The sequence below is a fragment of the Nipponia nippon genome, unplaced genomic scaffold (assembly GCF_047370975.1).
Source record: "Nipponia nippon isolate SJK-2023a ecotype South Korea unplaced genomic scaffold, ASM4737097v1 scaffold_2, whole genome shotgun sequence".
In the NCBI taxonomy this organism is placed as follows: Eukaryota; Metazoa; Chordata; class Aves; order Pelecaniformes; family Threskiornithidae; genus Nipponia; species Nipponia nippon.
The window spans coordinates 72146453-72171878 of record NW_028262336.1 but is presented as its reverse complement, the minus strand read 5'-3'; the positions used below and the strand labels follow the sequence as shown (position 1 = coordinate 72171878).

The 25426-nt window shown below is 38.6% G+C and overlaps 1 protein-coding gene across 2 annotated transcripts in view; it reads right to left on the bottom strand.

The window, feature by feature from the left end:
• The window catches only part of NALCN (sodium leak channel, non-selective), a 246181-nt gene that overhangs the window by 40141 nt on the left and 180614 nt on the right, over positions 1-25426 (bottom strand). For both annotated transcript variants that reach the window (XM_087758313.1, XM_087758314.1), the window contains exons 17-18: positions 23978-24119; positions 10081-10154 (exon numbers count right to left, since the gene is read on the bottom strand). In XM_087758313.1, coding sequence (XP_087614439.1) covers positions 10081-10154; positions 23978-24119 — 216 coding nt within the window. The remainder of the gene's footprint in view (positions 1-10080; positions 10155-23977; positions 24120-25426) is intronic.

The window sequence follows — 25426 nt, the reverse complement described above, 5'->3', positions numbered from 1 at the left end:
TATCAAGGCCCATCTTGGAAGTTTTTCCAGTTTGTTGTAGAATTTATGGTCCCTCAAGACTTCACTAAGTGTGAAAAGGGTCAAGCAAAGCACTAATCATCAGTAAAACCAGCTTCTCAGCAATAAAGAAGGGAATAGTACAAGTACAGCTGTCATTTTAGGGCAGCTCCCTTTCAGGGCTGTATGTGGCAAAATATTTATGTACACACTCAAGACTTAGAGCACATCTTTGAATGTTGTTCTACATAACTAGGACCATATGTGGTCTGAAATGAAAAGCTGCACATTGCTGATATCCTGTAACATGAAATGTCTGCTCTCTGGGAATGCATTGAACTTGCAGCATTTTGTTGTGTTCTTTTTTTCACTTGTTTGCTCATTTGTTTCGTTTTGCTTTTCCTGAATTTTGGCAAACATATTTTACACTACTTTGGCAGAAACAAGTGTTTCATTCAGGTGGTTGGTTAGTAAGCATGCTACAGTGAAACAGAGCATGCGTATCTTTATTTTGCTGACTACAGTGAAACAGATTTGCTTAAGGAAAAGAGAAGTTTCCATTGAAAGAGAACTGACAACTCCTCTGATGGCTGAGAAATGGCACTTTGGCCAACTTTGGAAAAATATTTTAACCTTCCAGGAATGCTGCAATTTTAAGTTTATGCAGTGCATGGCTTATTGCTCATTTTGTGCTACACAATCATTCAGAGAAACTCACACAAGACCCAGCTGGTAATATTTCATACTTTTTAATAAACTGAATCTCCGTTTTTCTTGAAAACATGAAAAAAACTACATGCTATTGGAGTGACCACTCTATTTGCCAGTTGACTGTAAGGCTTGGATAAATGCTATCCTTGACACCATGGGATAATCATGCTTGATGGCAAAAGGCGTCCCAGGCACATTCTTTCCCCACTATGACTTTGGTTTTCACTCTTCTCCACTATGTCACCTTCTTTTGGATTTAAACACATAAATGATAGGAGTAGGGATCCAAAGCGAGATCTGGAACAAAAAAAGTGTCATCACTGCCAATCATACTAGCATGCTAGAAAAATACATTGTGCTACACTCGTTACAGAGGGCGTTACATTACACTACACTGAACTGAAGCATTATGCCATTTAAGAAAATTACTGTATGTCTTATAAAACACAGCTTATCTTAGCCAAATCATGAACATTTTAATGCCAATGGATTTTAAGCATTATATTACGGAGGATGATACCACATAACACTGTCAGAAGACAACAGAGATATCATTTGAATACCTGTGCAATTTTCTTGTAAAAAAAACCAGATAAAAATTGTTTCCTAAAAATAGGTCCTACCTAACTCCATTAAAATGACAATCCAGTTTTTCCCAGCAGAGACAATGGAAAGTTCTGGGGTCTAACTTCTGTATAGAGGCTTCTTGCTGTGACAAAGAGGGTAACATCTTTTTTTTTCCTGTAAATATAAATCGTTGTAGTCTGCTTTTAACAGCTAGAAATTATTTTCTTGACATCAAAAAGTGACTTGCACATAAACTTTTCATGTCCTTGTACACAGGTTACTTGAATACCAAGTTACATAAATTCTTAGTGTCCATAATAAAAGAGAACGTTAAATACTCAAACAATAAATTCTTTATTTGGCTAATGAACAGGATGGCTTATTTGATTATTAATGGTATAATAAAATACACTTAGCTATATACTATACAGAATGGTCATACATAAAGGGAAGACCTATGGAAAGACTGTTGGGATTGTCTATGATCTCTTCCTAAGTTAGATTCCTAAATCCATATTTAGAATTGATATCCATTGCCTCATTTTCAGTAACTCTGGAAGCCTGCAGCTCCTACTGAAGTCAAGAGAGAAATAATGAAATGCCAGTTGTAGAGCACAGAGATCAGAAATTTTTATCCAGTAACTGCAAAGAAACTTTTTGTATTTTCAGAGAAAAAAAATGCTGTGCTGAAAAGTCTGTGGCTACTTTTGACAGTCTCTCTCCTGGCATTTTCCACTTGATGGGAATCAGTGCCTTAATCTTCCTTGTATTAACTCTTAGTCAAAGCCACACTTTGTTATCCTTTTGACTCAGGATCTGGATATTTTTCAGCATTTAGACACCTAGAGTTGCAGATCTTCGGGGACTTTTGAAAAAGAAGGTAAGTGCCATGAAGTTTTCAGAATTGCAAAGCTGTCTATTTTAAAATCTAAAATAGGATCTGATTTCTTATTGTAGACACCTATTCTTATGTGCTCACTTCAGTGCCTACATGTGAGCCATGTGTCCAAGCCTTCCTCATAATCAGTGGAGATGTAGGACTCAATTAAATTGCTTGTACAGAGGTGGCCAGTTCCACCTGCCATGCCTCGGAGTGTTTTGTCTTGCTTCCAGCTGCTGCTCCAGCAGGGTATGGGTCCCCTGCACAAATTTCTCTATTACCAGTCATCCTCAAGACGATGTCTTGGACATCATCTGACATCTCATATGTTACTGAATGTCCATATGTGGACAACTTCATTGAACACTTAGTCAATTAATTCAATTAATGATGTTTAGAAGCTATTGAAGTAATCACAACGTGGGCATCTAAAGACAAAGCAGTCAACTAAAGATCTCACCGGGCTCCACTGCCTGTATTGACTAGACCTCTATCAACTTGATGACAGTTTCAACACTTAGCTCACAGGCAGATCCGGTAGTCTGGAGGTGAATCCCACACCTGGGACAATCACTGTGTCACAGTTTTAAAAATTTAGTGGTTTGCAAACTAGAGTTCAAAACAGATGTTTTCTTGGCTTGATACATCTTCACATAACTGTAGCTGGTCAGAATCTTTTGACCTTTCTTCAAACAATGCAGGCAAAATTCCCTGCTTTTTTTAGCTAAAATTGTCCTTCCCATCTTTCTCTACCACCTCCATGAAATATTAGACAGGTTCATGTTCACCTGTGGAGGAAAGAGGAAGTTATGAAACAAAGGAGAAGAGACAAGAAATATGTCAAGCTTCTGGACTTTGTACGGGCAGAACTCTGAACACAGTCCAGCAGCTGCAAACTACATGCTCCAAATTTGCCTTGAAAAGCACAAATGGAATAAAATAACCCAAAAAAGAAAATGCGACTTGGTAGGTTATCAGCCAGGCTACAAAACAATACGATATTGGAATACTACATAGTTTGTATTACCTGCAAACAATTATGAGATCCAGACTTTTGAAGTCTAAACTATTTCATGCTTTGGAATACCTGAAAAATAAGTAGGGAACAGAGTGTTCAAGTAACATGCTTTGACCTAATGCAAAATGTTAAATGCTTTGATCAATACTTAAAAATACTATACCTTTCATAAATATTATGAGGTCTCTTGCAGATGGTATGCATATGGCTCACTCTTGGACTTTTTAGGGAGGCATTCTCTCCACAACAAGTGTTTGCTCATCTTCTTGCGTCCCAGTATAACACTGATTTGTTGTTTTTCTGTATTATTTTAACGAGTGAATATTTATGTGTTCTGTAGTAACCGCATATATTACTATGTACTTTTGTTCTTGTTCTCCCCGAAATGTGCTCACGCCGAAGTCTTAGCAGTGTGGTATTCTTCAGGAAAACACTCAATTATCAACATCATTCAGCATTGTTTTCACTATGACTCTCTATTGTTACTAAATCTTTCTATGCTCTCATTATACTTCCATCTAGCTTGGAAAATATGGTTCAATGTGACAGATGGTGAATCTACCTGATAGGTGTTCTTGTGTTTCTCTCTTTTATTATATAAATTTAATTCACTAAAGCACTGTTTGAATAGCAAGCAAAATGCACATTTTCACCACAGCTACACTACCCTTCTTTGGGAAAAAATATACTATTTCTTAAAGAAATCTGAATTTGGCTGGTAAAATAAAATGAGTTATTAATGCAACTTGGATAATTCATGGTTTTTCTTTTCCATGTTTTTTCTTGTTTCTTTCCATATGTCTCTAAAGGAAAAACCAGAGTCACTTATTTTCTTTAGTGCCTGCTCAGTCTGTTGAACTGTGGTAGCATACTTTCTTTCCTTTAGCCGTTTTGTACTCTCATTGTCCTTCTTACCTTGCTGTTTCAGCTTTTCCTCTATCAGATGTTTGTATAATAATTATTTTCCTTGGATTACAGAAGAATTGATAGAACCAATGGAGAAGAAGGAACCTCAAAGGGCCATCTAGTCTATCCTCACCTCTCTCAAAGCAGGATCAATGATAGCTACACTGTTCTGGGCTGATGTTGGTCTAACTTCCTTTTCCATACCTGCAGCGTTGGAGACTGCACAGCCCGCTAACTCTGCTTCACAACAAAGCTTTACAGGGATCTATAACACGGTGGTCACTTGGCACAAAATCCATACAAGAGAGCTACTTCTTACCAATGGATATGTGCATTGTGGTATTTCCTTCTGTTTGTCTTTGCAGGAGGCAGGTGAAATCCAATGACGTCATACACTTGTGGAGATTTAAGAAGGTGGTGACTAAGTCTGGATTTTGCTCCTGAGGACAACTGTCATTATCTGAGCTTAACTGGAACATTTGTTCTGAGAAATGCATGGCATCAAAGCCTCACAGTTATGAAGAAAGAAATCATACTCTTAAGAGAGAAAACATAAATTATATAGAGAGAAACTTGTTGTAAGTGATTTAGAACTGACTAATGCAAGTCAGTGATTTAACGCAGGCAATTTTCTAATAAAGGATACTGAGGGTATGCTTTCTATGATGAAACAACTGGCTATGTGGACAAGCAAAGAGCAGTGTTTGACACAGTGAATGGCAGAGCATTAAACCAGAAGGACCCTGATAATCTTGAGGACTGAGTCAGCAAAAGCTTCAGGAAGTCGGACAAGGAAATGTGCAAAGTTTCACAACTGGTAGAGAATTGCTCCATGCATCCATGCAGGCTGTGGAGTGCTGGCTGAGGAAAAGGATCTGGGAGTTACACTGTGCACTGGGTCTGGATGGGATGGAGTTACTGGATGAAAACTGGATGAATGTGTTCCTGCCATCAGTAAGGCAAACTGCCTGCTATGTTAAGGAGCGTAGCCAGGAGATAGAGGGAAGTTATTATCCCTCCTCGACTCAGAGGTAGACAGGCTGCACCTGGGACACAGTTCTGGATACTCCCAAGAGGGACGGTGAAACACAGGAGCAGGTACAAGAGGTCAGTGGCCTACAACACATGACCTCCAGGGAGACTTGAGAGAGCTGTGCTTGTTTGTTTTCCTGAAGAGGAGGTTAAAGCATGAAGCTAAACTCTTGTCACTGCAAGATGACAGGGCAGTGAGCAATGGACAGAAACTGTGGCTTGGAGGGTTCAGACTGGACATCAGGAAAACCCTCTCTCAAGGGTAGGGTAATGCAGTGCTGGAACCAGAGCAGGTGGAAGATGCAAAGCTGATCTGATCCAGGGTTAGCAGTACTCCTACTTCAAGTGGGCAGTTGGATGACATGGCCTCCAAAGTTTCCTTCCTGTGATAAACAAACTAATGAAAATGTCTGCTCATTCTTTTATGAGAGGTGGTGTATTATACTACTGTATTAGTGTCCAGAGATAATTTATTCAGAGATTAACTTTATAACTTTTCTAGAACCACAGAGAATCTTGTTTCTTGCTCATTCTAATATTCAGGAAAAAAACACTGTATTTTGCAGAAATACTTGTATGAACACAGTCTGAATTATCTTCTAGCATATTAGCAAATTAGTAGAACTGGATACTTAATTCAAGCAATTATTATCTTTTTTTTCCCCCAAGATGCACTCATGGCAGTCTCAGTTTCAAACATAAGATAAACGCACTTCACTCAATTAGCTGTTTATGAACCTGAAAGTTCCACTTAAGCATGAGCTGTGTTATTCCCTCAGGTCCAGTAAATGCATCCGACAAATCTTAACTAGAACAGTGAAAATCCTATTGCATACCCCTAGCATTGGTTTACAGTTTGACTATAGCATCAGCTATAATGAAAAGCAAATAAAAACCTGCCCATTTAAAAAATGTTAGTTTCCCAAACTGTCACAATATATATTTTATAATAAAATGAATTTTTGTGATTTGGTGAGTTTGATTTTCTTATCAACAGACCAGAGAACTTTTCAGTTATTCCTTGTATTTTATAAAACAAGGGCATAAACACTTATGTGAGGGTGACAGAGCACTGGCAGAGATTACCCAGAGAGGTTGTGGAGTCCCCATCCTTGGAGATACTCAAAAGCTGTCCGGACATGGTCCTGGGCAACTGGCTCTGGGAGGCCCTGCTTGAGCAGGGAGGTTGGACCAGATGACCTCCCTTCCAACCTCAACCATTCTGTGATTCTGTGAAGCACGGTTTAATAGAGACCAGAATCACGTTCTGCACTATTGATACTGTGATTATATTTTGGACTATGTGAGACTACTTTCAATTTGCTCAGCTTCCCCACCACTCTGTCCTGTTTACAATTTATCCTCAGCACTGGAGAGAATGCGCTGGTTTATACACATTTTGACTGGACCTTATCCACCCTCTCTACTTCAGAAAGCCAGTGGGACTAGTAAAGGACTAGACAACCATTCTTAGATAATGATCCCACAAGGAATGAGGGTCAGAAGAATCACAGGCACAAAACCTGCTCTCATGGGAGAGCGAGACAAAAGTGGAAAACACTGAAGACACGCAGGAGTAATGAAATTTGCTAGAAACCATGGTTATTGCTGCTGAGGGAAATGCATCATAATTTTCAGAAAGAAATGGAGCTGTTTGTAATTCAGAGACACTACTAAATGTGATCGTGTTTTGAAAAAGTTCTAATTGTCTGTAACTCACTTTGATCTCATTTCATTTTCCTCAGAAGGGTGCAGTCCCCACCTCAGAATGCATTTATGTGAAGAGTTAAGCCTCTCTGTGCACCTGCACTGGCAGGAGTGATGCAAATCACTGGTCAAAGTACCCAGGACAGTACTTGCTACATCCTTGACTGTTGCCAGGACTAACTGCACCAAGACCTCAAGGGGGCAAGGTGAAGGCTTGTTTCCAATCAAAGATCTTCAGAAAATAGGTGGTTTCCCTGGAGTGCAGTGACAAAGTTGCAGGAAGAGACCTGAGACCTCTGTTCTGCTGCATAATGTAACATTAGATGAGCAGGTGAGACACCTAGGATTGAATGTATGAATTATGTGGTTGAGGGCTATTTATGCCCTTCTTCCTCCTCTTGGGGAAGAAGATGTCAAGCTGCAGTTCAGTATATAAAGGGAAAACCAAGGTTTGGATAGAGGAAGATGCACAAGAGAGACATAAAGGTACCTGTGTGTAATGCATAATCTTTCGATGTGGTGGGTTATGTTGAACATTCAGAATTGGATTAAAATATAATTTGACAAGGTTTAAAAAGTAGGGGGGAAAAGGTAAGAGGTGGACTTAAGCTAGAACAGACTTAAAATTCTCTTTTCAGTATGGCAATTTCATCAAGTTGAAGTTGCCCATGGGCAGCTTTACTGTGTAGAGGCATCGCTTTAGATAAAAGTTCTTTAATTCAGGTAGCCAAAAATTAAAAAGATGCTAGAAGGAATCTTTTCAGAAGGGACATCCTGAGTTATTTCTTATTGTTCTTGGCATAAATGCCATTTCTTCTTTTGTCGGATACTCTGAATAGCTGAGACTCAGCTACTTTTATTAAGGAGTATAGAGCATTTACAACTAAAATAAAAATAAGAAAAAGAATCTCTCATGTCTTGTGAGCTTGAGTTTTCCTGTGTCCCTTGGACTGAATCCAAAATTTCAGCTGTAAATTTTATCCTTTCTTATAACTTCTTTTTCTGTTTGTAAAACTCTCCTGCATCAACACTGGCATCAACACGGAAGCACTGGCAGTGTTGAGGACCAGCAGGCCCATCACTGGCAGTGCTCTCTATCAGCATGCCCACCAGATATACCATGAACACAATTTGCTTATGCTAGAACAGATGCATTGGAGATGTCACATTTCAAAGCTTACGTAGCAATTTTGAGGCAGTAACAAGGAACAATAAACAGTATTTGTTCCTTTTTCTCAGGAGGAGATTAAAGACTGCTGCTTTGTAAATGACTTACAAGCATCCCTAGAAAGCATTAGAAAACAAACGATCCCACATTCTGCTTCCTTGACAGAAGTTCCCTCCTTTTCTCTGTGTTCCTCAAAAGTTCACCAATGATGACCCAGGAAGTAGAAAGGGAAAGCAGAATAAATGTATATTAAATTAATAGATTAAATAAAGTAATAGATTACTAGAACAAAACTTTCTTTTTCTGCCTCTGAAATTTTTCTTCAGCGCAATTCAGAGGTGAATTGATGAGAAGTCCTGCAAGATACAAAACTCTGACAGAAGCCGTGCTCTGAAGGACCAAGTTTAAGTCAGCAGGATTGAAATTGGAAGGACTGATTTCTGATTCTGTCCTGGTACCTCTGAGAACTTAGTGAAGCCCAAACAACGGTTTGCTTGGATTCTCCTCTCCCTCTGCTTCAGAGTTCTCCTGAAAAGGAGAAAGTTCTGTGCTGATGGAAGAATTCATCAGGATTCTGAATTTCAGTTTTCAGGACTTCATTTTTTCTTCTGTGTAAGAAAGACTGTAGCCCCTACAGATGTCATAGGTTTTTAAAATTTTTTAAATATAAAACAGTACAGTATTCTCTTTGTCTACGTGTTTCCTCTGTGGTATAGTAGAAGAAACATGCCAAACAAATTGACATTTGTGTAACCCTAGAGGTGTCAATAACATTTCACAGTTGTAATATAACATAGAATTTCATTAGAAATGTTTTACTGAAACACTGCCATGAAGCCTGTATTGAAAACCATATTTATAAAAGGCTTTTGATTAGGATAAAGAGACTTGTATTTATCTATCCGTAACAGTACTGCCTGTAAAATCAAGGTACATTCACTTAACTGAATGAAAAGCTTACAAATAGAGCCCTAAGTTATGTTAAAATGGAATACTTATGGTATTGTAGTTACATTTCTCAATAATATTGTGACAAAGAGCACTCATTTGAATTAGTAATTGTTCATGTTTTCATTACCATGGCTTCAATGACAGATAAAGTTGCACATTATTTTCTACAGTTCTCCCCGCACTGTATTCTTACAGAGCACTAAAAAGAACTAAAGAGCTGTAATATTTCTCAAACGGCATGTAATTACTAGGCACTTTTCAAAAAACTTCACAATTCAGACATCACACTGCATTCTTAGTGCACTGCCCCTCATAAAACGCTGCCATACTTAATCTAATCCTACAGCTGTACTTCTCGGATCAGTTATTCCTGTTTATACTGCTTATTTACCTGGGACCAGTCATTTACTATATTCTGGAGACACACCTGCTTTGGTAAGAATGTAAATACAAAAAAAGATTGATCTATAAATTGTTGGCATTGCTAATGCACCTCATATCAATGACAGTAATTCTAATGTAAAACCAATAATGGCATGAAACACTGCAGCATGGTGTTACTCATATGATAACTTTAGACATGGGTCTTGGAGACTTAGGAGTGCATTATCCACTTATGGTGCTGAGTACTTACTTGATATGGAGTACCGAAATGAGTGATCATTATTAAAACATTCAGGAAATCCTTCTATAGAAGTCACAGTTCTGAAATCTTCTTCATTGTACATTTCCTACTTGGAATATGATTAGCTGTAGTCTATGCTTTCTAGTGTACAACCCCCATGAATGTTTATGTGCATATATCTGCAAGAACTAGGCTGGAATTCTTTAGGCAAAATAACACCACTTATGAAGAGATATTTTTGGTTAATTTAGAAGGAAGATGTGAAAAGAGCTGAAAAATGATCTTTCCGCATGACAGAATACAAATACATACTTAAGAAGAACAATCTCTCTCTTGTTGCTGTTTAAGCATATAATATATCCAGAGAAAAGAGCAATTTATCTTTGATAATGAAGGCAATAGATGTACTACAAAAGGATACAGTATCATAAATATTATACATACAGTAACATTCATGAAAAACGTTACGAGAAATCAGATGACAGTCAAAACAATATCAAATCACTGCTGACTCTTACCTTAGAATTTTATTGATTGCTGTCTCTTTTTCCAGAAGGTTTCTTGCTCTGATGCTGAAAACAGATTTACGGAGCTATAAAATGAAGAAAAAGATAGTGTACTTTTTAATTGCCATAAAATATAGCATCTGTATCTGACAGACCAATGAAACACTATGATGCTGAGTATATGTAACATTAAACACATAATGTTCTCCATCAGAAAGCTGTTTTACAGAGTCTGTGGCATGGGTGCCCTTTTCCAGGAAACGGGTGGTGGAAAAGATCAAAATGGTCACACACAGCAAATTCCTTGAGGAGTAAGATCCTAGCCTTATCTTGCAGCTTTTGGCCTCCCTATCCCAATCCTTAGCTAGTTCTGGGCACAAAGAAGCAGATAGTCTTGCTGACTAGCACTAATATTATTCCCGTTATTACAGATTTCTTTTCTTCTCTGGTTGGCCAAGTCACACCTTTGTCTTGATCCTTGCTACCTCTCCTCCACTTTGGATTTTGACTAGGCTGGATCATACTCTGGAGGTGCCTTGACTATACAGAAAGGCCAGCTAACAAAGGTTAGATATCTCTCTTCAGTGCCTAGAGTTAGGTGAGATGAAAGCAGGTCTCCTGTTTCTCCTGAAACCAGGCCTGCCTGCCTGTTCTTGCCCTTGCCATCTTCATTATCTGGTCATGAACAGTGTTTTAGGCATATTCTTGTGAACAGGACTTCCTGGACATTAAATGAAAGGACTGGGATACAAGAAAAACAGGCACTTAATTCCTAAGCAAGCAGTAACAAACATGGCAAATCAAGGAACAAATCACAGCTGAAGAATTTAGCTGAGGAATTGCACCTGTGATGAACAGAAAGCCTCTGGCACCTTGTAAGACTTAACTCTGTCAACTGTTTGGAGATCATTATCTTGCAGCAAACGGTTGAGAGAGATTTGGCAGCTCCCAGCAATATGTGCCCTGTTTTTGATCAATCTGAAATGGAATCTTTAAGCACATTTCTTTAAAACTATTTATTATAAATATTGGATTTGTTTAATTGATCTGTGTCTGACCTAAGAATGTAAGTAATAGATGTCTAAAACACTACCTCAAACCCAGAGTCACTCAACAAACAGTTTTGCTAGAACTTCTCTCAAGACTCAGATTGACTCTGATTCATAATAAGATGTCTTACTTTGGAGAAAAATAGAAGCCTAGAAAAATGCCTTAAAACTTGTTAATTATACTGTCTGTCCTTAATAAAATGGCTATTGCTTTTTAAGCCACAGCTGTAAGAGCAAGCTACAATCTCTTTCCTAACACATGCCTTTTCAAGTGTGGCCCCTTCAACCTTTCTCAAGCCCTAACCCATCTCTGTACAGCCTGTGGAAGTAAGAAACACAGACGATTTGAAAACACCGCTGTTTTGAGATTCTGTGGGTTCTTTAAAAAAACCTGCAACTTGAAAACTGAAATAAAGTATGCAACACTTCAGAATGTAGTTTGCAAAATATGGTATTGGAATTCCAGGTAAGATTAAAAAAATAGTAACAGAATTGTTGAATATTTGAATATAAACCAAAAAATTGTTCCATTGCCTGGATATGGTTAACATCAAAATAAGCTGAAAATCACAGTATGAGATACACCATTATATTAAATATTGTGTAGGCGTAAATATTTCATATATTGAAACGTATTTGTGTAGGTTTTAACTCATTTGTAGTACCTCAGGACAGGTTTAACAGATTTATCAGCTTGCTACCTTATTATGGATTTAGATATAACTGACAATGGTGAAAGCAATGGCAACTCTTTCAAATCTTTTTTCTTCTAACGTCAGTGATCAGTAACTGGAATCCCAGGTAACTGATTTTTTCCCTGTGTTACAATTGCGGAAAGAAACTTCCAAACCACAGGAGTATCTATCTTTTTGGAAGGTGTTAGCTAATAATTTTTCTAGGGCTTAACTAGGAACATGAAACTTATGGGAATAATGAAGGTGGAAAAACAGCTTTATTGTTTAATTTGTTTTTTCCTGTTATAAATAATTGCTTTAGAATAATTGCAATTACATCAAACATCAGGGAAAAAAAAGCATGCTGCCTACTAATGCATTATGTCCATTCATTTCTAATAACAATTCTTTGCTTGTTATCATCTTAGAAATTGATTTCAAGCACAGAAAGCATTAATTTCCTTTCAAATTTCCAGGTTTTGCTCATCTGATTTCAGAAAAAAGCTGAGGCAAATAATTTTTCCTGAAATTGTCTACAGCTTCCTATCTGGCACAGACCACGTCTATTAGGTGTTTAAAACACGTCAAACCACCTCGGCATTAAGGATGTGGCTCAAGCAGGGAAATTCACCCAGGCTGTCAACAGGGGAACGTGCCCTGGGAAAGCGGGAGCGAGGAGTCAACTTCTTTTTAAAGACTTTACAAGGAGGCTGAGTGCTTGTACAGATACATTTAGTGCTTCCCCAAGCCAAGTGTTAAACCACCTAGTGCCAGCAAGGAAGAAGAACATCTCAAGAAAAGCTGCTAGCAGGTCTAGGCCAAGGGCTACTTCCATCTGGCACATTCATCTACCAGGGACTGCTGTATCCTCCCTTTAGGTAGCAAGACTTACAGAGAAGGAGGCAGCGGCCTATGTTTTGCATAAAAGTATACTGCGAAATCCCTTGCACGCCTCAGCTGGAAACGGTTTGACCCCCTGGTTTTGATGCCTTCAGTGAACACCCTAGTTGTTGGCTGGAGATGTGCCGGGCCAGCGCTGCACTCTGGTATTTGGCCACGGCACAGCCAGAGATGCAACATCCACAGAGCCAGAGAGACGAAGTGAAGCAGTAGGAAGGAGCCCATGTCTGGAGCCACTGAGATGGGGAGAAAAGACTGGGTTCTAGTTCCTACTGCCAAAGCTGTTAATGAATTTTATTCAGTGATGCTTAACCAAATAAATGCCTAAGAAGTCATGGGAATGGGGAAAGGGACCACCAGAACACAGAGGATTGCACCAGGTTATTTGTGCAAAGAGTGCATTTACTTTTCCTGCACTTTTTTTCCGGACTAGCTGTGAAACCTGTACCTGAGGCAGTATGTCCTTGGGCATTGACCATGGTCTAAGCATACCCAATGGGCTGAGGCTTAGGTGGAGTTTTGAAGGTTTGTTACCATCCTGTCTGCCTCTGCATCGCAGCAGAATTTAGATTGGAGCCAGGTATCCAGTTCTTTAATCCAGGAATACATGAGCATGCACAAGATCCTATACTTTGGTGCATAGGGGTCTCAGTGGTCCAGAATGGAACTGGTAATAGAACCCAGGCACTTCCAAGGATTATGACTTTTGAAGATGATAGTCCTCATTGCTCTTTAGGACACAGGAGCCCTTGCTTCAGCAGAACTTGGGTGAATTTATCTTAAATTTAAAATATCCAGAAGCAGCAATACAAGATAATATTGCACGACTGATCTGTTTCTCATATTTAAAGGAGTTAGCAGTCAGTCAAACAGCAACATGCATATGTCAATATGCGTGTTGAAGAAAATCAAACATTACTATAGACTTTTAAAACATGTGTCCTTATTTCTATATTGGATAATTAAACCAAATTGCTTCCCATTTAATTTTCCAAATTTGCATAGCACACCAGGCAAATGCAATGGGACTGTACAAACAGAAAATGGGGGTGATGATCAGCATTTTGTTTAATAATGTCTAGATGCTGCATGCTGGTGTAGAAGGAGGCTGGCAATTAAAACTTGTGATACCTGCCGAGTTCTTGAATATTGCAGAGGAAATTATTAGCAGTGTTCATGTACAAAAGACATTACTCGATCAGATGATGTGGAATTAAATAAGTACAGTATACTCTGCTGAGGTTATTTTAGGATATATCTGTTTAGCCTGCTGGGTTTTTTATTACAGATTGTGATGTACTGTGAGGACACCCTCAGTGTATCTTTATTAGCCATTATTTATTTATTTACTTCTTTATGCTGCCTATAAGTACACTCAGTGCAGAAATAACAGTGCCATATAGCTTTCCGCTGTAAAGCATTATTTTTCAGCATAAGACACTATCCTGAAATCACCTAACAGCATCTGATTACTGTTAAATAAATATGTTTTCAACAACACATTTTAAAGAACTCCTGCAGGTTACTTTAATCTGTAAGGAACAGCTGTGACAGGTCAGCAAATTACCAATAATATTTCCTGGATGAAAAGGTTTTAGATGGAAAGCATGTGCTCCTACGAAACCATGAATAAAGCTCATGTCTTGGTTCCCACGTTCCTTTGAGTTTATTTACACAGATGTGCCCGTAGACAGAGAATCAGATCTGCAGGTAGTGCTGCTTCCGCAAGTGCTGGCACCCTTCTCTGCTGCTGTTGGCAGGACAGACTTCAGGCAGACAAAATGACTCAGTCCAGTCAGTGTGAACTTGATCTTATGAAATCCCATTTGTCCAAAACGACAAGGACAAAGCAATAAACCACTGTAAATATTGTAAAAGAAGCTAAATCACGGAACATTGTTGCTCTGCAAGTGCCACCCGCTGCTTTGAAAAGGTACTGCAGACATTTCAAATGACAATATTTATTTAGTAGTACATTTAAAAAATCCAGGCATTCTACCCTGGAAAAAGAAAATCCTTGGCATAAGATTAAAAGCAAAGCAACACAGGACGGTACCTTTGCTAGATGACAGCTAATGACTGTGGATCGGTCCTACAGCCTAGGTGTATTGGCACAGCACTGCTGACTTCAGGGGATCTATGCCAATTTATAAGAGCTAAGATAAGGCTCAGTGGTTTTAAGTCTTGAGAAATGCTATTCATTGTCAAGGTTTTGATATATTTTCCTAGTGACATGTTTGCGGCGCACAAAGCCCAGCAAGCAGTGCATAAAGCAATTGTTTTCAACCTGAATTTGACAGAGAATTGTATGCTATCAACAGGTGAAAACTGTGGTGATGTAGTGTATTATTTTTGTATCAGACCACTACAGAGCTGGCAGAAGAGATGAGCGTTGGTGGGTGTTCTGCAACATAAGGTGAGACAAAGTCATGAGTAAATAATGAGATATAAATGTCTGAAATGTTTGGTTGACAGTAGAAAAGTGCATGCAACATGTTTTTCTAAGGCATTTCTTAAGTGTTATATGAAAATTCAGAATTTTAGCTTAGTGATGTTAATAGCAATCTTTTATAGCCAACTGCAGGACCATATGGGAATAGTCTTCTGTACCATGCCAGAAATTCCAAGCAAGGAAAAAAAAAACATCCAAAGCTTCTGTTTCAGTTTGGAATTTGTTGGATGCCAATTGATGGTTTATTTAGACTTGCAGAATGAATAGATTGTTAGGTATTATATCATTATTTAAATATGTACAGCTTCTCGGAAAAATATGAAGAGTCAGTACAATAAGCAATATATCAGAGTGATTTTTAAGAAACAGCGAGAAAATATTTGGGCAGAATCTGTTCAAAGCTTGAGCATTCCATTAAATATAGGATATTTTTGGCCCACAAATGCATACATTATTATTTGTTCACCAACATTCTGCCTATGCATCTTTAGCTTGAAGAGATCGGACTCTACCAAAATGAATGTGACAAAAATACGAAGAGTGATGGAAGGCCAGACTGCAAATTGTTGGTAGGTACCTAACAAAATGTTCAAAAGAATTTAAGCAGGTTAAGTGACTAAATCCTATAGACATCAGTGGGGAATTTCTTAAGCTTTTTTGAAAACTTTACTTAATGCCTACAGAATCATAAAGGATGTAATTACAAAGGATCTCTAGAGATCAACTAATCCATTTCCCTCTCTCAAAGTAGAACTATTTTCATTTGGACTTCGAAAATCTGGCCCTTGGCGAGGTTGTCCTGTATAAGAAACAGGCTTGCTAAACAGTCAAGAAAGTGGTCTAGCATTAGAGAAGTGCCACAAGGAGTCAAAGGCTGTCCCTTTTGATCAGATGTCTAGAATGAGAAGTGGGGATAATCTCCTTAACTCTTGGGAGTCATTGACCGGAAATAGACTTAATTCCTTTTGCAGCCCTTGATTGCTGCCTATCTCTTAAGGAAAGCCATGTTCTTCTAATTATCTGACTACTGGTCTAGAAAATCTCCATGTCCTTTCATAACCAAGAACCTTTTTCAATTAAGTCTGAGAATGTGGACAAGGCTAATATTAGCATACTCATAAAACCCCCAGAGACTTAAAGGGGATGATAATAGTCCATGTCAGACACATGGGGGAGCAGCTCCAGGGAGGGAGAAGAGTCTCTCTCTTTTATGTCTTGTCATACGATGGTTGGGTTTTTCCCTTTGGCATATCTGAGTTTTTTACTTTCAGCAGTTTAAAAGGTAGGTTTTTCATAGAATCATAGAATGGTTTGGGTTAGAAAGGACATTTAAGGGTCATCTAGTCCAACCCCCCCCCCCCTGCAATGAGCAGGGACATCTTCAACTAGATCAGGTTGCTCAGAGCCCTGTACAACCTGACCTTGAATGTTTCCACGAACGGGGCATCTACCACCTCTCTGGGTAACCTGTTCCAGTGTTTCACCATCCTCATCGTAAAAAATTTCTTCCTTATATCTAGTCTGAATCTACCCTCCTTTAGCTTAAAACCCTTACCTCTTGTCCTATTGCAACAGGCCCTACTAAAAAGTCTGTCCCCATCTTTCTTATAAGCCCCCTTTAAGTATTGAAAGGCCGCAATTAGGTCTCCCCGGAGCCTCTTCTCCAGGCTAAACAACCCCGACTCTCTCAGCCTGTCCTCACAGGAAAGGTGCTCCATCCCTCTGATGATTTTGGCAAGTGCAACCTTGGATAGCTTTGCTTTCTTTTGTTTTCTAACTTTTCTCAGTGCAGGAGCCAGGGAGACCTTGGGAAAAGCTAGTAAAAGAGGGCTGGGTAGATTACTCATGGCAGCCAACAGCAGGGTGGAAGTGAGGACTCCTGGCCAAGCTGATGTCGGTTGTAATACATTCTGCTGGGTGCACAGTGATGGAGGAGAAGGTTCCACTCGGCACCTTTAGCTGGGGATCTTGAGGCTCTAGGGAAGAAGGGACTGCCAGGCTGGGCTGGACTGGGAGTGGAAGAAGACTGATAAGGACTGGGAGTTTCAAGTGGTAGGTAACTTGGGTTGGGGGAACAAGGAAGAACATTACTCCTGGTTGTACAAGCACATGCACATAATTCCCTTCACTAGAACAAAGCGATCACAACAATATTTAATCAGTTCCTGTGAATGAGGCCTGTGAGTCGGTGAGGGAGCCCGAAGGACTGGGAAAAGGAGATCTGAATTCCTTGGTAGGAGCAGGGAAAGGGAGAGTAGAAGGCTTTCCTGTAACCCAGTCCCTCATTGCCTCTCCCTTCACTCCAAACTAATGCATGCTCTTTTCTGTTAAAATACAGCAGCCCTAAGAATTTTGCTGTCTGAATTTTGTTTGATTGAAGGAACAGGAAGAATATGATCAGCCTCTTACATTTTAATGCATTTTCACAGACTTTTTATCAAACCCTTGAAATATTTCAGCGCAAAACTGATGAAGTAGAAAGCTAATGCCAGAAAGAAGTGCTGAATTACGGCACTTTGAAAATGGCAAAGTATCCAGTCCCCAGCCCCTTTTCTCTCAGAATGAAATTGAAAATTGGTCTTTTCCAGGCAGAATTTTGATCATACTATGTAGAGGGAAGAGTGACAAAGCACTTTAAAATCATCAGAAGCCAGAGACAGACCATAACAAGAACAAAATCTTGTTACTATTGCGGTTCTGTCTTCTCTGCTCTGAAGGCAAACATGGTCAGAAAAGCTAAACATTATCAGCTGAAATGTGTATGTGGTAAAATACTTAATGAGAAAGTGTCTTTTTCTATAAATTGATTATTTAGATACAGGGACATAGGGACATTGTAACATATCCATTTTATCTGAAAATAAACAAAATCTTCAAAAATGCAAAATAGACAAAGAGGTCTCCTGATCAATTTTCAGAAAACCTGAAATACATCACTCTATTTACATATATTAACTTCATTAGAAAGATTTGATGAGAACAGACACGGGACAAAAATCATCTTCTTCGAAAATCAAGACTGTAATGAACAAGAAAATGCTGGATTCATAAGCCACTCTCATTCCAGCAGGTAGATTATTTTAATGACTTTACTGAATGTTATAGCTAGATAGATTTTGGCAATATCCTGTGAATGACATAAATAGGTAAGACTGAAGCACTTGGCTGTGTTTAATTAACAAGTGGTATTCGGAAGCTGAAATTGTGGGACAGAGTTCTACTCAGATACTCAGTAAAGGGGAGCTCAAGATAAAGTTTGAATGATTTTTATTGATACTTATGCACAAAGTTCTGCAGGAATTGCTTTAGAAAAAATGTAGTATTTATTAGTGTTTAAAATAAATAATCTTTTCTACTTGGAATTCATGTGCAATTACACTTTATTAGTTTCTGCTATATTCAAAATTAATGTGATAAAATTATTCTTTCAAATTACTTAGAGAAAAGAATAATCAGGAACACAACAGAATGCTATTGTACTTTTTGTGCCAATATTCTGCTTTGCACAATGGAATGCCCAAAGTAATGTTCAGAAGAGGCTGATTAACTTGAGACATAAGTTTATTACAATAAGAAGCAGAAATTCTGGAAATGACAATTTATGAATAAATATTCCACCCTTGGTTCTTTTCTAAGAAGGAAAAAATACAAATAAGATTTATGAGTATGTCTTCATGCTTGATGATTTTTTGAAAGATATCTTTGGACACTCTGTCTTCAGTACTAAAATCTATGCCTTAGAAAAGCTGAAAGGCTATTCCAGCTTTTACAATTACAAATACTTTCTGCAAGGAAAAGTCCTTTCAGAATACTCTCAGAATATACGTGGTTCTTTCTGCAAGAAACAGAATAGCTAATGAAAGAAACTGAGCACAGATCAGAAAAAGACATGCTGGAACAAATTGCCAGATTGAACAACAACATCTTATCAAGAATAGGTGGCATGCCTCAGCAGCTCACAAATGGAGTATCTATGATGTTAACCAAACATGCATTAAAAGTTGTGGGCAGTCTTGTGTGTTGAATTTGTGTGTGAAATTGTAAACAGATAAAATCATAAACATTCCCTGAGGTGTCGAGAGATCATGATTTCTACATAAATCAGAGGGAGTTGATCTCCAAGGAAGTACTCAGACCCGTCCAGGATGAGGCTTATAATTGGGTTGATGTTTGTGTTCCATCCCATCTAACTTTAATGGTTATCAGCAGGGTCATACCTGGGAACGAAGCCAAATAGCATGCAAAAAGTGGGTACAAAGCTCAGTAGCCCACCTGCAAGGCAACACAGGTCATCCTGAACATATCACCTTGGTGCTCTACTCTGTGCATTGACTCCCCAAAGAATGCAGAAACCAGTGTGAGGTTTGCTGCTTAACATTCATAGTCCTCCGTGGTAACGGCTCTGGCTACCTCCGAGATCAGCTCTCACTTTCTGACCTCCTGTCATACAGGTACATTCTGCTGTAACTAGGAAATCAACGGGAGAGGCATATGGTGTGGGAGGTCGAGATTTCACAGGGGCTAGACCTTAATGATGGATCTTGCTCCCACAGGAAAAAGGAATGGCTACTAACTTCACTGCTTGCAGAGCTAAAAACAAAACTCATACATGTGAAAGGAAACAGGATGATAAAGAGGACAGAAAAGAAAAAAATATGTTTGCTACTATCCAGTTAATGTTACAAATGCATAAATAAGAGGGCTGGCTTGTTTATATTTCTTCAATTAAATGGGAGATGCTCAAAGTCTGAACTGTAGAATACATGGATATATTTAATGCTCTTTTGCTTTGTTTTGTAATCCACTCCTGCTGTGCCACCGCTGGAAACATGCACATGGGTATCTGTACATATTGAGCCACAAGCATTTTCAAAGTTCATCTCATGAGCCTGTCAGTTTTGAATTTTATTTTAACAGCAATATGTTGCATTGTGTGGCCAAAGGTAAGTAACTGATTCAGGAGCATCCTCCTCACAACAATTTTCTGCAGGGCTTGCTGAAAGTTGTATGTCTCTTAGGGAAGTACTCTGAGGTGTTTCTGTGCTCCTCTGATTCTAGTCTTGAAGTCACAGAAGCCAAGGCCAATGCTCTACAGCCAACTCAGCTGTATTCTACTGGACACCTGATCTGTTGCAAAACTTACAGATCGTTAAGTTTTTTTGTCCCCTAGAACTTGCTGTGGCTATCCCTCAGGCTCTTGTGAGAGGCACCACAGTGAGATGTCATTATTGTCTGCCAACTTCCTTTCTTCTTATCCACTCACTCACACAAAAATTTTGTTTCCATATTTCATCCAGTTCTCCTGTCGAAGAATTTACTGAAATATTGGTTAGCTAGGGAAATTCCCAGCATATTGTGAATAATTTTCATACAAATGTGGAAGTATAAAACAACACTTCCCTCCATGTCTCTAAAACTCCCCTTCTCCCACATCTACAATGTTCATTTAATATCATAACTCGCTCTTTTTTTAACCCTTTCCGCAGATACTTTTCCCATTAGTTTTATAACGCACTCTCTCCTTATACTTGCACTTTTTCTGAGCAGTCCTCTTTCTTTCACCAGAAAGCATCTTCATGGTACTTTCTACTACAACAGGGGTATCCTCACCAACCCTGACAGTCCTGGTTTCTCTAATCAGACCCAGAGCTCTACAACTCATGGCCTGCAGACCACATCAGGATAGAATAGCTCAGCATGCAGTGGAGGAGGTTTGTGGCAAGATCAATGGGTTTAAGGAAATTTCCTCAGCAGGACTTCAAGCAGAGATCAAAGAATGACCATCCTGCATTTCCAGCAGTGTCAAGTTCAGAGAACCCCAGAGAATCCCAATCTTGCACGCATAGTTACAGATAAGCATAACTCAAGCAAAGCATCATGCTAAGCTGCCTATCAAGTGTCCGTATCTGAGATAGCCCAGGTGCTGCTGGCAGTGGATGTAGAAGAATGAACATGGCACGGTCTGTCCCCACACACCCACCCAGACCCCCCACATTGAGAGAGAACTCTTGGGGGATGTATACAGGGTAAAGGGCATTTAGGTATCTAAAAGTAATTTTTTATATTAGTGTTTGGTTAGTGTAGTACTTTGATAATAGTTTAGAAATTTGGAAGAGTCAGAAAAACTTCTGCAGCTCACGGATTTGACCAGAAAAAAGTGGTATAGCAGAGAAATCTGTTTTCCAAAGCTGTTCTTTTGATTCAGCATAAATGAAAATAATTTCAAACCAATTGTCATCATGGTTATGGTAATAAATCTGAATAGATAAATTTTTAAATTATTTTGAGAAGCTAAAATACCTTAAAAAAAGAAAGAATGCAATGAAAATCTACTCTCCTTTTACAACTTCAAACATCTTTTCAAGGAAATGGGTAACTATAATACTGAAAAGACTTACTAAACCCATTATATAAGAAGAAAAAAAAAAGATTTCCTTTATTGATCATCACAAATTATGGGTCAGATTGATTTTGAAGACAAAACCAACACCATATATGTATAGTGGCAGACTTTTAGAGAACGAAAGAATGTTGCTGAAGTGGAAATAAGGGAATGCATGTATTAAGTACTGCCTATCACTTCAGCAGGTGTGGAATGCAGAAATACTGATATAAGTCCAGGAGAAAATGGAGGAACTAGCCACAGTTCAGCCACCATAAAGGAAGGACAGAGTCAAATCTGCCAGCAGAATCCCACCTTTTGATGCCACCCTATTTTTTTCATCAACTACAATGCAAAAAAGATGTGAAAAGTTTCTTAAGCCATCACACTGCTATCAGGAGCACTGGGAATGCATCCTACTAGGCACTGGGATCAGTAAAATGTTTGGTCGGGTTTCTTTTTTTACAAAGAAAAGTAATGTATGCATGCAAGGTTTGTATTTAAGTGCAACCAGTCATTCCAAGCTTGTTTTAAGGATATTTTTAAGAAGATTTGTTCATACAAAAGTGAGGTTGCCTTGGCAACTATAACTATAGAAAGCCAGAGTAATTACTTTCACAAAATCCTTCCTAGTGCTTTCTCCCTCTTAATAGCAATGTGTAAATACCTTGTTTTAAGCTACATTTATCAGATATATCACTCATCATTGATTCTACCCTTGAGGCATGGGAATCCAAAAGTATGTGCTTAAAGCAGGTTGAATAGTGCAAAGCCAACTGGCAAACACTTATTCCCATTAAAAAATGAAAGTCAGATCATGCATATTTGCTCTTGGAGGGAAGTGAAAATTTGAAAAGAATGCAGCATTCTGTTTTCATATTGCAAGATCTCATTGAATAAACTGTGCCATGTATTCATCTATCTTCAAACACAATACGGATTCAGTTTTGTGAACAGCAGGCAGAAGGAATTAAGATTGCAGTTTAATAAACTATATTCACGTAAACAGATATACCGAATCACTGCACAGCTCTGCATTGCATACTGTGGACTTATCTGTGTGGATGGGACAAGTTTAAGGTCTCTGTTCATCTCTTCATTACATAGTAGAAATGTACCCTGATTTCCCTGGCACAGTGTTTGAGGTCCGTCACTAGTGGTATTTGGCATAGTTCTGCTGACCCCTAGGCTTGTTTCTTAATAACTTCTCCAATTTTTCCGCTGTGCTTGTTAGAGTAGATGATGTCCATTTAGGCTTGATTCCTTCCTATGACCTTCCTTGTCCGATAAATAGTATTTTACCACAGATCTGCCTCTCAGGCCATGCTGTTCAGCTTTGGCTTGCTGATGCCATAGAATACATCAGCCACAGGAATGGGTTCTTGCACTGAAATAGGGATGGAAATTAACAGTAGTTTGCAAATTGCTCTTTTCGTTCATTATCAGAAGAGTACTGTTTTCCCCAAATCTGCTTCCTGCCTGTACGAATGCTGTCCTGAGTTATAGTTGCAAACCACATACTAGGAAAGCCAGTTATACTGTGTAGCTACAGTATGTACCCTCTTTTTCTTGTCTGTGATTCTGTGACTTCTTAAAATACATTTACAAACCCCTGATGTTAATATTCAAACAGGATTCAAGCACCCTGTTATGAATACTGAAAGGACTTTTCTTTTGTCTGTTAAAATGTCGCTAGTAAGTTACACACTATTACAAGTGATCAAGAAGCGATATCAGTGTAGGTGCCACTAGAAATCTGGGAAACCAGTATCTTCCATGATGCATAAGAAGATTTTTTCTGACCCTGCAGTTTTGCAAGGTGCCAGAAGTCACACACATTTATTGCAGCATCATCATCGTCATTCCAAGCAGTCCTGGTATTTTTCAAATCCAACCATTCATGCCAGTCTGGCCGGGAGACTAGCAGCATTGTTACATGGGTCTCAAATATATGTGCTCAGCATCTGTTTTCTAGCAATTCCAAGGCCTATAGAGCAGCTAATGTCCTCTAAATAATCAGAATAATTCTTAAATTTTTACTCATCTCCACAGTGATTACGCAGAGACTGTGCTTTAGTGAATTGCGTTTTCAACATTGTAAGAGTATCAAGACACTCAAAAATCCAATGTGATATTCACAAACTTTAATTTTCCACTAGCTTCTCAGTGATTAATAGCCAGACTACTTAAAAAACAGCTTCATAAGATGGATGCATTGAACAAAAATATGTATCAAATCCTGAACTTTGAAGTCAAAAGAGAAAGGAAAATTTAACCAAATGAGGATCTGCTGTGATGTCTGTTCTAGGCTAAATTAAATATAGCCTTTTAGCCCGTGTTCAGTTGCCCTAGCTTGTGTTCACTTTTACGTAGTTTGACAAACTGAATAATCTGAGGTCTTTCCTCACAATACTCAAGGAAAGACATGTGCTGCCCTATACACTTGATTTACCTTTTGATCAATATATTTGTTTTCTTCAATTGCTGATCTTTTAGAGTGGTCACATGAGGAAGAAGATGCTGAAGGAAGTCTTCGCAGCAAACAGCTGGTATCTTGTTGCTGGCGATCAATAAACTGCTTCATAAAACTTTCCCTTTTGAACAAATAGAAGACATTGATGGATTAAAAACCCAGGAAGAGTTAATATTTGGTTTTCTTTATGACGTGTCACAACCCATTAGTGCTAAGATGGATAAACTCCAAGAAAAAGTTGTACTGGCTATAGATGTATAAATGGACAGAGAGCTGAAACAACTGATAAAACTTAAATTCATTTGTTAAAGAAATCAATAACTGAATTGAGAGGTGGGTGGCTTGCATGTAGCTTCAAAGAAAATGATTTTATTCCCTTTATTAATAATTCTTTTATTTATTTATTTACCAGTTAAAGTGCTAAATATTTGAAATGCCTTTTGCAGTTTTCAGCTCTTTTGAGCTCATTAAACAGCAAGTTGTTACTTCAATGTAAATCAAATGCTGATATAATCCAAAGGAAACATACCCTCTGCAAGAAATTCTTTCTTCAAGATTTCAAACAACATCTGTTCATGTAACTGCTTTGAATGCCAGTATTAAGGCGCTTCAGCAATTCTCTGCCTCACATATGCCATGTTTAAAACGTAGAAGCATTTCTGTTTACAACAAATGTACATTTATCTTGCTGTATTTTAAGTTTAGTAGAGTTACCCTATTTTCAGTGTAAATTGACTATGTCAAAACTAATTTTTACCTGGAGAGATAGTTCTACATAGTATAATAGCTTCAGATTTAAAGATATGATTTGCTAGTGACAGTTTGAAGTCTGTTTCAGTAGTTAGCATGATCATATATTAGTCTAGAGTATGCTGGGAAAACCATAGCTAGAAAGAAATACCAAAAAAGACTACGAGTAGGAGAAGAACGCCGTCACTATATAACCAAACAGTATTGTGGTATTGAAAGCAAATATCTATCACTGCTTCCTTGACGTTTGGAAGGTTGTTTTTCCTGACCCTTCTGACGAGCATTATTGCTTTCATTCAGCTAAGATGACACAAATGGGTCAAACCACTTGCATTAGCTTCCTTCTGAGTTTAATCAAAAGAAATGTAACCTCAGGAGACCCAGAACAATGACAGACATCTTTCACACCATCCTCTCTCCCAGCATGTGCTTGGTGGGGATACTGGAATGGGCATGGCCAGAAGACCTGTTTGGCCAGCCCGTGCTGTTTCAGTGGTCTTAGCAGCCTGTATGTGCTAGAGCAGCCCTTGGATTTCTGTAAGCTTTTTTTGGGACCACGCCAAGAATAATTGTACTGTAACTGATCATCTAGTAGCCAGCTGAGGGTCTGATCCTTTGTTAAGGTGAGTTTTACAGGAAAGTGGTAACTATGCAAATCCAAAGATGGGACAAGGTCAT